This window comes from Vicia villosa, linkage group LG3 (genome assembly GCF_029867415.1).
Source record: "Vicia villosa cultivar HV-30 ecotype Madison, WI linkage group LG3, Vvil1.0, whole genome shotgun sequence".
NCBI lineage: Eukaryota > Viridiplantae > Streptophyta > Magnoliopsida > Fabales > Fabaceae > Vicia > Vicia villosa.
The window spans coordinates 106,712,176-106,725,117 of NC_081182.1; the positions used below are offsets into that span (position 1 = coordinate 106,712,176).

Here is a 12,942-nt window from a genome sequence, read left to right on the forward strand (position 1 = left end):
GATTCAAATTCACTATAATGACAAATTGATTTAATTAATTATTGGTCTTGCGACCTAATTAATTAAATCGAAATAAGGAAATTAAATCGAGTGTAAAATAATTTTTATAGAATTTTTTGGAATAAAATATATTTTAATTATTGAAAATATTAGAATAAATAATCTAACTGGAAGAATTTAAATAAATAAAATATAATTAATATAAAATAAATAATATAATAAAATAAATATTATGAATAATATAATTGTTATTATGTAAGAGAAAAGTTTTGGTAGAATAAATTATATAAAAGAAAAATAATATAAAAATAAGTATTGGATTTGTGTAATTAAAATTAAAAAAGAAAAGAAAACTTATCTGTTTGATTTGGTGTGATGAGGCTGCGTGGGTATATGATGCGCCTTCAGCATCAGGGACGTTGGATCGGATTCACAATGCATCTGATGGCTGAGAGTGTGAAGGTGCAGCATGATCCTGCTTTGAGTGTATATATGTGATCCAGAGGAAATCAACATGTAAAAATATATTGTCATGCCTGGGAATCGAACCCAGGCTCTTTTGGTTTCTCAAGTCACGTCTTGCCATCTGTGCTATCTGAACGACTTGAATAAGAACGCAGCGTTAAACATATATGTGAAAAGAAAAGATACAAACGCAATTAAAACGCAAAACGCGCGCGTTGGCTGAGGAATTCGAATTGGGCCAATCAACTAGCGCCACAGCATCATCTTCCTTGTTGGTCCGTCGTTTTAGGTCCAGACTTTTGCCTACAAACATGCATCCGTCGCCATAGCTTCTGCATAAACAAAAACACACAATACACACGCAAAATTTGATACGAGCCCATGGATCGATCGAGTTTGTCCCCCTGAACGCGAAGGTGATCTCCGATTAGCTTAATTTCCCCTGTACCAGAAAGCCCCAATACGGGACCTTGAAAACCTAATAATGGTGTTCCTTCATACAAGCGATTAAAAGACCAATAAAATGCCCAGGAACAATCATAGTATCAATGTAAACATAAACAAACAATCAAATCGTATGCAAAATGCTTATATGAATGAATTCGAATCTGAACAATATTGACACTTTCATGAACCTGTATCTTGCGTTTCAGCGTGTCTCAATCGAGGGTGAGGATCTGCACACGTTCAGAGAAGACCATAGAATCGATTGGGATCCTTGAGGCACCCTGCACCGAGCTCTTTCTTTGAAAACCAGTTTCACTTTCTTTGAAAACTTTCCACGGTATTTAGGATTCTCAAGCTGCCAAAAAAACCCCTTAACCCTTGTGATTGCTTGCTATACTTATAGTGAATGATCTAGGTTAATAAAAACCAACCAAATCTCTTTGAATCCATCCTTTAAATTTTGGGAAATTTGATTGAGAATTGTATTGAAACTTGCTAAATTTGGTCTATATTCAATCTTCCTTGACTCAATCTTTCTTGCCCGAATTTGTGATGATTTGGTAGTATTTTAATGATTGGGATTGATTGAAATTAAAGATAAATTAAATCTTTTCAATTTTCCTTCTAAATATTTGATTAAATCATGATTTAATTGAATATTAATTCATATAAAATCAAATTTTAATCAAAATTTCGTGGCCTTCTAATTAGAGCTTCTAGATGACTTGGGGAGCAAGCTTGGGCCAAAACATATTGGGCCTCTTTGCAAGAAAATTCAATTTGAAGTCTTTTTCTTTCACATTTTTCCCTCTAAAATCGACCAACTTTGACAAGGCATATATCCCTCAATTTTTTAGGTATGGAAGTGTTCTAGGACTTTTTAGAAACCTTAGAGAGTCCTCTAACCAATGTCTTTGGTTCCATATCAAAATTATTTTCCATTCTCATTTTATACCCTTTTGAAAAAAGTGTCTTCTTGTTGACTTTTGAAGAGGACCTACAATGTATGAAGCCATATCTCTTAGATTATTGACCTATGGGCTCTGATTCTTGGACCATTGGATAGAGGAATGAATTCTCTTCAAAATGAGCTTTGGTGGGAATTTTTCTGATGAAGTATGAATATTTGGTGAATTTTCAAAGTTTGGTTGACTTTTTTTAATTCATGCCCAAAATAGTAACTCTTGACTTTTGACTTCTCTGATCTTTCCTTGCATCATCATGATCAACCCTTGATCAAATGATGATTTTAGGGTTATGAGGGTGTTGTTGACCAAATACCTTGAACTTTGACTGTATATTGACTTGAAATGACTATTTTACCCTTGAGAGTCGACTGTTGACCTAATCAGGATTTGAGGGACCCAATTTGCTCTGATTGATTTGAAACTTTATATGGAGATACTTTGGGATGTTGGTGACCCTATGGAACCACCTTGAGCCATTGATTCAATGATTTTCCATTGAATTAATAACTCCCTAGTTCAGAGCTTTTTGTATAGGAGAGTGTGTTTTGGAGCTTTGTCTTTTGTTTTGATTTTATGTGTGGAAAATAACATGGGCAAATTTTGGGGTATGACAGGTAGTTGCTGGATTGTTGACTAGGCCCAACAAGAAATGTGAAGAAGATGCATATGTTAGTGATGAGCTCAACTCATCAGATCCAGATGAGTCTTGTGATGAGGATAAGCCCAAGTATGAGAAATTTAGGAAAGAGCACCTAAATAAGGACTTCAAGTTTAAGTGGGGTATGGAATTTAATACACTTGTTGACTTCAAAGAGGCAATACGTGAGTGGTCAGTTCTCAATGGTAGGGAAATTAATTTTGTGAAAAATGAAAGCTATAGAGTAAGGGTAGAGTGTAAGGCTAAATGTGGTTTTTTGGTCTTATGTTCCAAAGTGGGCCACAAGCATACTTATGCTATAAAAACACTTGTAGACACCCACACTTGTGCTAGGGTTTTAAATAATAGATCTGCAAACTCAAGATGGGTGGCTAAGCATGTGGTCAAGAAAATGCAATCAAGTGAAAATGTAAGAATCAGGGACATAATGCAAGATGTAAGGCAAAAATTTTCAGTGGGTATTACTGTTGCTCGGGCATGGAAGGCTAAGTTGATGGCAAAAAAAATAGTGGAGGGAGATGCTGATATGCAATATGCTGCTCTATGGAGGTATGCATCTGAATTAAAAAGAGTTAATAGTGGCAATACTGTGAAAATTAATGTTGAGAGACCAAGCCCAACTATCCAACCTAGATTTGGAAGTTTCTACTTCTCTTTTGATGGCTGCAAGAAAGGGTTTATCCATGGATGTAGGCCCTTTATAGGGGTTGATGGATGTCACCTAAAAACCAAGTATGGTGGTCAACTTCTGATTGCAGTTGGAAGGGATCCAAATGATCAATACTTCCCATTGGCTTTTGGAGTGGTAGAAACTGAGACCAAGGAGAGTTGGAGATGGTTTATCCAACTTTTGATGGAGGATATTGGACATGACAAAAGAATTGTTTTTATCTCTGATCAACAAAAGGTAAAGTTTTTGTACTTATATCTAATTGCTCTAACTGCATATCTATTATTGAAATATAATGTAATTGCTATAATTGTATTGAGCAGGGACTGGTAGCTGTTTTTGATGAGATGTTTGAGAGGATTGAACATAGGTTTTGCCTCAGACATCTATATGCCAATTTCAAGAAAAATTTTGGTGGAGGAACCCTAATAAGGGATTTGATGATGGGAGCTGCTAAGTCTACATATCATCAAGCTTGGATGCAGAAGATGAATGAGCTAAAGAATGTTGATTTCAATGCTTGGACTTGGTTGATGGCTGTACCTACCAAGAGCTGGTGTAAGCATGCTTTTAGTTTCTACCCAAAGTGTGATGTGTTGATGAATAATATATCTGAGTCTTTCAATGCTACAATTTTAGTTGCTAGGGACAAACCAATCCTTACTATGTGTGAGTGGATTAGGAAGTACTTAATGAATAGGGTAGCAACCTCTGTACAGAAACTTGAAAAATGGCAACATAGAGTTATGCCTATACCTAGGAGAAGGTTGGACAATGAAGTTTTTCATAGTGGTCATTGGCTACCAACTTGGTCTGTGGATGAGAAGTTCCAAGTGACTCACAGTTTCAACAACCAAGAATTCATAGTGGACATAGCAAACAAATCATGTAGCTGTAATTTTTGGGAATTGGTTAGGATTCCTTGTAGGCATGCTGTATCTGCTTTGAGCTATAGAAAACAAACACCTGAGGATTTTGTTGATGAATGCTACACAAGGGAGAAATATGCTAAGTGTTATGGATTCTCTGTGTCACCTATAAATGGCCAAGACATGTGGCCAGAAACTGAGATTGAAGACATGCTACCACCAGCTTACAAACAAGGGTCTGGTAGACCTAGAAAGGTGAGGATTCGAGAAAGTGGTGAAGAGGGTGCTAGGAAAAGAAGGACTGGGGTTGCATACAAATGTACAAAATGTGACCAGTTTGGTCATAATGCTTTGACCTGTAAGAGCCCCACACAGGACCCTGTTGCACTCAAAAGAAAGGTAACACATTTTACATGTTCTTCATAAATATTTCTGTTGCACTCAATGTATTAATTTGTTCTGCTTGTTTGTGGCTGTGATGTAGAGAAAGGTCAAAGCTAAAGTTACTGAGGTTGTTCAGAATGATGTTCAGAATGATGTTCAGGCTGATAATGAGGAGCAAAATAATGTGGAGAATGATCTGGTTCAGAATGATGATCAAGCTGCTGTCCAAAATGATGTAGAGGCTTACCAAGTTCATGATGATGTGCCAAATGATGTGCAGCAGAGTCAGACCCAGTCTAGTGTTGTAGACAATAGTCAACCACAGCCCAAGAAAAAGAAAACAATCAAACCTCACCATGGTTTAAAGATAAGGAGGAGTGAAAGAGTCAAATTAAGTTGGTTCAAGAAACCAATTATTGGTCCAGGTTCATCTGAGTAACCAATCACAGTTGAAGACCATGTAGAGACATCATCAAGCCTTGGAGTGTCAAGTAGGTCTTTGAAGAAATGGAAGAAACAAAAGAGCAGTTGATTATTTTGTGTATTAAGTTAACTTGTAATGGTCTAGTAATGGTACTATGTCCTAAGATATTTTGTGTGATGGTATTTTGTTTTGTGGCCATTTGTAATGGTTTTTAGGGTAATGACCTATAACATTTGAAATGGTTTTTAGGGTGATGATCTACATGACTTTTAGGGTAATCACCTATGACATTTGTAATGGTTTTTTGGATCAATTTCCTCAAATGTTATCTAATCTCATAATTACTTCATATTATTTGCAAATCTTTATAGAAAAATGATAATATACTCATTCATTCCATTCAATCTCAAATTGTTACAAACCACAAAAGTTATACAATTGATACAAGTGATACAATCACAAACATCATACACTTCCCTAAACTAAATTACAGAAACATATAAAATGCTGCAAAAAACATCCAAGACATAACAAGTGCAACAATCATGTTATGGTTCCTCTTCTTCTCCATTGCAACTTTTTTCTTCAACCTCAAAATCTTCTCATTACTTGTGTCTGTTCCCAAATTGTCAGTGACAATGTCCTTCAAAATCTCTTTCAACGCATCTTTTGTCATTTCAGTGCATTTACATTGAATCACCTCGACATTGAATTCACCCAGCTCATCATCCCATATGAACATACCGCATCCATTCTGCAGAATAACAAGCAACCTTTATTGCACAGCAAACAGACCAAATAAAAAAAATGTGAATGAACTTACCAGTACATTTCTGCATTTCCAGAATTTGCGTTTAGGGTTATCAATGGTGTTTGATACCCACATCTTCATGGTTATGTTACAACTACAGCGAGGTGGAGCTTGGGAACGATGAAGCAAAGAAGGAGATTTGCAACCGGAGTTCCCTACAGAGGAAGATTTGCTACCCATGTTGTGAGATTAGCGGTGAAGCAGCGACTGAGGAATGCTACGAGGAGAGGAACAGGAACCCTAGTTTCTTCGTTTGCTGAAATAATGTAATTTGAGAAGATGATGAAATGCCATGGTGGATATTAAGAAGGAAAAAAATTCCACGTGTGATTCAAAATAGAATCTTAGGGGAATCTGAGTGCAACCGTGGCAATTAGGGGGGTCTGGGGAGGGAATCTACAGATGTTAAGGGGGTGATCAAAAAATTTTTTTTTACAGGGGCTAAAACCTAATCTCGCTAATCATAGAATTCCTTGTAGGCCGTGTCTCCAGGCCTTCTGATTTGGATCTATGGAGATCTAATGGTGGAGATGCGATGGTGCACCATGTACACGAGCTGATCGGATGCATTGAACCTGTAAACAATGACAATCAAAGAATTTGGGGAAAAAACAAACACAAGAGGCAGGGATCAAACCTGTGCCCTTGCGTATAGAAACCTTACGACTCACTTCTCTTCCACAAGGCCAACGTTCGCGCGTTGTCAACGAATTCCCTGGGCTAAATATAATTTATTTTCCACGAAGCTGAGCTTCCGCTTCCAGCGGCCAATCCATCTTCTCCGACGAGCCTTTTTTTCTTGGAGCCTGCAAAATAAGACCAAATAATTTGGACCCTAAGAATTCAATGGTGGTATTATTTTCGATTGAAAAGTTCTATAGTTAGTGTAACACCCTTCTAAACCCCGCGGCAATTAATAAAATAATCAGAGTAAAACGTGCAACCAAGGGTGCCATAATTAATTTAAAAAAAACATGTGTCAATTGTCATGCCTTATTAGAAATGATTCACCAATTAAACCACATCATATTTAACACAGTGGAAAGTATACATCACCAAATCAAAGTAATGGAATAAAACCAAAACCACCAAATTAAAGTACGCAATTCAAACTCTAACTAAATTGTTCCCCAGCATTACACTATCAGGGCATGACTGACACAACACCGAACTACTGGATGAGCTCTATAAGCTATCCTCACAGAGCAATACGCCGCTACTCCTCAATCTGAAAATATCAACATGTAAGGGTGAATCTCATTCACAATTAATAAATATTATGCATTCATAACAACAAAACATCATAATATATCGTTCACCAAATTTGACATATATTCAGATTTTCAACTATCATTCATTAACCACAACATTTACATCACCCAACATAACACTGACATCCATTTAATCATGTTATGACAAAATGCATATGAACCAACTGACACTATGCATGTGGTACCAATAAGTCGTGGAATTAATCCACCTGACCGATCTAAACATCACCGAGATACAGTCTCACCGACACAAATTCCACACAATGGGAATTATGTCCACCATCGATCCAACATCACCGGGATCCATCACCGAATGCTTATGAATGAATGCACACATATAACATACTTAAAAACATCACCGATCTGATACACCGCATCATCTCACCATAACTCACCAGTTCATCACTGCTAAAGTATGCACATGCTCGCACAATCATTCAATCATTTACATATTTATCATAACAAACATAGCAAAACCACAATTCATTCATCACTACACAAACATATTGTCATACTCACAATATCACATATATGTACAATGTTTCATTTTGCCAAAGTAATTAATCGAGTTTTAAAAACATAAAGTCAGCCACTGCCTATTTCTCTATTTTATATTATAAAACATTTAATTAGCTTTGCAACGCCCAAAACGGCACTTAAAAAGGATACACGGATCAAAAGATACGCTATTTCAAAGTTTGGAAAAAGTTGCATACAACAAGGTCCGCTCAGCGACCTTCAAGCGCGCTTATGCACTTGAATTTCCAATAACCCCACTTCAAGCGGACTATGACAGAAACTAACTATGTTGGGACCTCCGCTTAGCGTACTAGCTCCGCTTAGCGAGCCTAATTAATTTTTGAAAAACAAACAGCATCCGCTTAGCGAGCCAGGGGCCGCTTAGCGGACATGCGATTATGCAGAAATTCACCTCTGTGATAAACCTGCTATTCAACACATCCTTCACCCAAGATCCCTTATAAACATCGATTAAAGGTATAAAATCATCATATATATCATCACACATCATCAAACATCATCAAAAACGGGTTTTCAATCAATAGTTCATGCAATTTCATCAATTACCCTAAACTATGACATCCCCAAACCTAACAATCCCAACCCTAATATATCCAATTGAATCGAACCATAACTTAATCAATCCTATCACCTATAATCACATAAGAGATACTAAAAGGAAGATTCCCCCCTTACCTTTCAAAGTCTTGAGAGCTATTCCTCTTCTTCTCTTCTCTTTTACGTGTTCTTGCTCCTTCTCCTCTTTTTGCCTTTTTAACTCCTTTTCACAAATTCCTCTATTTTATGAAAAATAGAAATTATCTTAAGTAAAAGGCCTAACCATCACACCCCCTCTTTACTAACCACAACTTAAGCCGAATAGCTCTTATTCCATAATTTTTCCTGTTAAGTCCAATTAAAATATCAAAGTTTCCAAATAATTAATTTAAATCCCAATTAAATTAATAGACGGAAAATATGGGGTGTTACAGTTAGGGTTTTAAAGTTCCATGAGCTTGATGCCCTAACCATGGCAAATAATGTTTTACACGTGGAAGCTCCAGTCTAATGGCCCGGATCTCCTCTAAACTGTACCAGGAACTCAAATGTGCAATTAGTTTGGATTGAAACACAAGTATATGCAAGAAACGAAACAATCAAAATACGAAAGAATATGATGATCATGACATGCCAATTCTAGGTGTTACACATCTTGGTTTTTGATTCATCCTTACCCTTTGATACCTCAGGAACGAATTGGGATAGTTGGAATGCATTGAAAGTGGCTGAAACCAACTTTTTACTCGTGCCCTACTTCTTGAGAATTTTCTCCTTTTGAAACCCTACTCCTCTGCCAAATTTTGTCCCCTTGCATTCTGAGTGTCTTGTGTATATATATGGGAACAAATTAGGGCAATTGTTTTGGAAAGAAATCAAATCTTTGAAGAGATGGAAATTTGATTGAAAATGTATATTATTTCTTTCTATTTTGAGCCAATCTCCTCATAATCATGTACCAACGAAATTCCTTGGTCCTCAAGGTATTCTTTAGGCCTCCATGTGATTAAAACAAAAGCCTTTTAATTAAGTTCAATTATTTTTGTATTTTACTTAATTTATTTGGCTTTTAATTGAATACAATTCAAATAAATATGAATAAAAGTGACAAAAATATGAAGATGGTTTTATGGGTCCTCATTTAGGTCATGGACATCTCTGAAATCAAAATCCTAGGACCATTAGTCCAAAAACACAAAATTGCTTAATTAGGGTTTTGTGCATTTCTCACTTTTTGACCATCCTGTACCTATTCATAACTTGCTCAATTCTCATCATATGAAGGTGTTATTGGACTTTTTGGAAAGCTCAAGATGTCCTCTAAAACCTCCTTTTGATTTTATTTCGATTGAGTCTTCCATGTTCACGTACACTTCTTTGAGAAAAAGTGACTTTTTGTTGAATTTCAAAAGGACCTGTAATGTTTTGGCGTATATCCTTCAAATGAAGCATTTTTTGCCATGCCCTTGGTGTGACAAAGTTGTAGAGAATTGAAATTCCTTTAAAATGAGCTTTGGTTGGGAAAATTTTGATAAATTATGTGAATGTTATGCCTGGTCAAAGTTCAATTGACTTTTGTCTAAAAAACCCTAATTTAGCAACTTTGATTTTTGATGATCTTTGAGATTTCCTTGATAAATCATGATCAATCCTTGACCAAATGATGAATCTGACCTCAAATCCTTGATGTTGACCAAAAATCTTGAAGTTTAACTGTTCATTGACCATAGTTGACTTTTAGGTCAACATAGTCGACTGTTGATCATTTGAGCAATCTTGCATTGTAAGGCTTGAAACTTGGCACGAAGATACCTTGAGATATATGGGGGTGCTATGAAATCCACTTGAGGCCTTGGAAGTTCCATTTTCTTGAAAAAAATCAAAACTCTAATTTGAGGCTCATTGCTTATATCCGCGACTTTATCTATTTCTTTACATGCTCTTTATTTTAATTGAATCGCATAAGATGTTTACTTCCATATTTCAACCAAAAGCTTTTACATTTACCGGAAGTATGTCCAACTAATTTGTTAGGATCGTCGATACAACTGTACTCTGTCTGTTGTTTCTTTAAGATTACAATTGAGGGCTATTTTGGTTTAATTGCAATTTTTTAACTTAATTTGATTGGTTACTATGAAAGTAGAACCGTGAACACGTCGGGTAAGATCGAAAGTCGTCCGACACTAAAGACTAAAATTAGTTTGTTTTTGGTTAATAAATACCGCAAAAACACTTAATTAATTAATTAGAAGAGTTTAATATTTCTAGAAAAGTGATTTTAAAACTATTAGCGCGGAATCGTTCATAGGTTTAGGATCTAGTTATCTCAGCAAAAACCAGGAATCGTTTTAAATTAAATTTTCCAATCGAAACTACTTTTCAATTGAGTAAAAGATCTATTTTCTTAAAATAGGTTTTACTACTTTAACGCATAGCGCGCCAGACACGCGAGAGCTGCAAAACCCCTTTTGTATCCCCAAAATAATTCAATATAATTTAATAGAGTAAGATAACATGCATATAACGAAAAGGTGCCAGATGTCGTTTCCACAACAGTGAAAACCAACAAAACAAACAAACAAATTATACTTCTGATCATGATTATAACATATTTGAAAACTTCGTGTTTCATCAATATGCATATCGCAACAGAATAATATTACTCAAGCATTTCAATGATCATATCCTATACTATCATCATCTACCAACAATGGCATTATCATATCATAAATATGTCATAAGAATTCAAACATAGGCACGAAGGCCACTTAACACAACATATCCAAATAAAATGTTAACTAAGAGATTATATAACAATAACCCAAAACAACAAAACATGAGTTCAAATACCCCCAGTGTTACATGACCAGAGCATCGACTCTCTACCTAATTGAAACAAATTAATCGAACAAGCTCCTCGACTAATCCTCGTGCAAGCACAACTACTCGTCCAAACCTGCGCGATGTCACATAGAACATCATTCAAACAGAAGGATGAGAATTCACATCATTATGGATATATATATATATATATATATATATATAATATGAACAATGAGTATAGTATACAAATAATCCAACACTTCATCACATTTCATAATTTAAATGAGTTCCACAAATATGCACATAGCACAAAGTTTAGATTATCACATAAGCACGCTTCAAAATTCAAACATCACATAGCAACCAATGTGACTCTAAATGCAATTAATGTGACTCATGCATGTGGCACTAATGTGAACATCAAGCTCACCACTCCCGATTCCATATTCAAGAACCAGAGCCACGCTTCTGATCTGGACAAGACCAAAGCCCTCAAATATGAACATATAGTCCACCGGTTCCGATTCCACAATGGAACAAAACTACACTTCTATTTCCACACAAGGATCAAAGTCAAAACCAGAGTATCATCTCCCCATGAATGCATGAGCAACAAATAAGATTATCGCACAACCTTGATTATCCAAGCATATTACAATAATTGGCCATATTCGAATTATCCACTAACACGTTGCACAACATACATTTATCATCAATAAAACATTCACTTAGCATTTATCAATCATACGTAACACATAGCATACAAGCCAATCAATTTTATCCACACAATTCACCAATTCACCATATACATATACCAAAATCCAAGTATCATGTATCCATACAAATTCGATTCAAAACCTATCCAAACATCGTTGAATAAATTCTTAAAATACATGGAAATCCCGACTAAAATATAAGCATGTAGGATCCTAAAGCAAAGAATTAAAATTCACAAAATTTTGGAACAAGCTGGGCTACGCGCCCGATCCTGTGCTACGCGCGCCAAGTCAGAAGTTTATGCGCTAAGCGCGCTCTGTCGGCACGACGCGCCCTCTGCGATATTTGAAAAAAAACCCATTTTTGATAGCACTTCCGAAATCCGTTTTAAACTAAACCAATTCAACCAAACCACCAACAATCATGCATATAAGGGTTTCTAATCATTGTTGTACCATGAGTTATCAACATAACAACAAAGAACATGATTAATCACACAAATTCATGGATTCTACATAAACCCTAACATTGAAAGTTACGAAATAGAGAGATGAAGAACCTTAAGCATACAAACTACCCATTGCATACCATACAATACCCATAATAATGAGGACTCTCCCCCTTACCTCTTGAAGATTCCTATTCTTCTAGGTTTCCCTTCTCTTTCTCTAATCTCCTCTTTCTCTTCTCTTGTGTTCTCTCTCTTTTCTTCTACCAAAAATAAGTTATAAGACTAAACCTAATCCCTCTTACTATCTTTCTATACACAAATGGGCTTAGTCACACACTCTTCCTATTAATTCTATTTCTAATAATTAGGCTCAATATCTATTGTCTCATTATTCTACCAATAATTCAAATAACTCAATTAACACAATAACACAAAATTAAATTATTATCACACCAAGTAATAATTATATAAATAACTACTAAATAATTATTTAAATAAATAAAATAGAAAAATCAGGATGTTACAAGAGCAGACGGTATAATTTAGAGAGTAAAATCCAGTTCTGAATACGCGAAAGCGACAATTCCTGTTTAACTAATTCTTTTCAAGGTAGAAAATATTGCCCTATAAGTAATCCTACTTAGAAATAGTAAGAGTACCGTTGATTCATGTATTATATTCCTGAATATATTCACAATTTATTATTTCATTTTGTTAATCTTATTCCAAATCCATCACATGACAAACATTATAGTTGTAAGTAGTATCTATTTTATAATGTAGGCATTTTGTAAAAGAAGAGGTTTGAAGTCTATTTTGTAACTCATTGCATTCAAGTATCATTGACATTAACATTTTAGAACAGAAAAGATTTGGAAATTATTCGAATATCTTGCATTATTTT

At 35.4% G+C, this 12,942-nt stretch overlaps 1 protein-coding gene across 1 annotated transcript; it reads left to right on the forward strand.

Moving 5' to 3' along the window:
* The first annotated feature begins 435 nt into the window (after nucleotides 1-435).
* Nucleotides 436-4,900, forward strand: LOC131658743 (uncharacterized). The gene is made up of 4 exons (XM_058928007.1): nucleotides 436-486; nucleotides 2,495-3,445; nucleotides 3,532-4,476; nucleotides 4,562-4,900. The coding sequence occupies exons 1-4, from the start codon at nucleotides 436-438 to the stop codon at nucleotides 4,898-4,900; spliced, it is 2,286 nt and encodes a 761-aa protein (XP_058783990.1).
* Nucleotides 4,901-12,942: the final 8,042 nt, after the last annotated feature.

Coding starts and splice junctions, on each gene's coding strand:
- LOC131658743 (XM_058928007.1), top strand. CDS start 436: ATGCATCTGATGGCTGAGAGTGTGAAGGTGCAGCATGATCCTGCTTTG. Junction 3,446..3,531: donor TTATCTCTGATCAACAAAAG/GTAAAGTTTTTG, acceptor TGTATTGAGCAG/GGACTGGTAGCTGTTTTTGA. Junction 4,477..4,561: donor CTGTTGCACTCAAAAGAAAG/GTAACACATTTT, acceptor GCTGTGATGTAG/AGAAAGGTCAAAGCTAAAGT.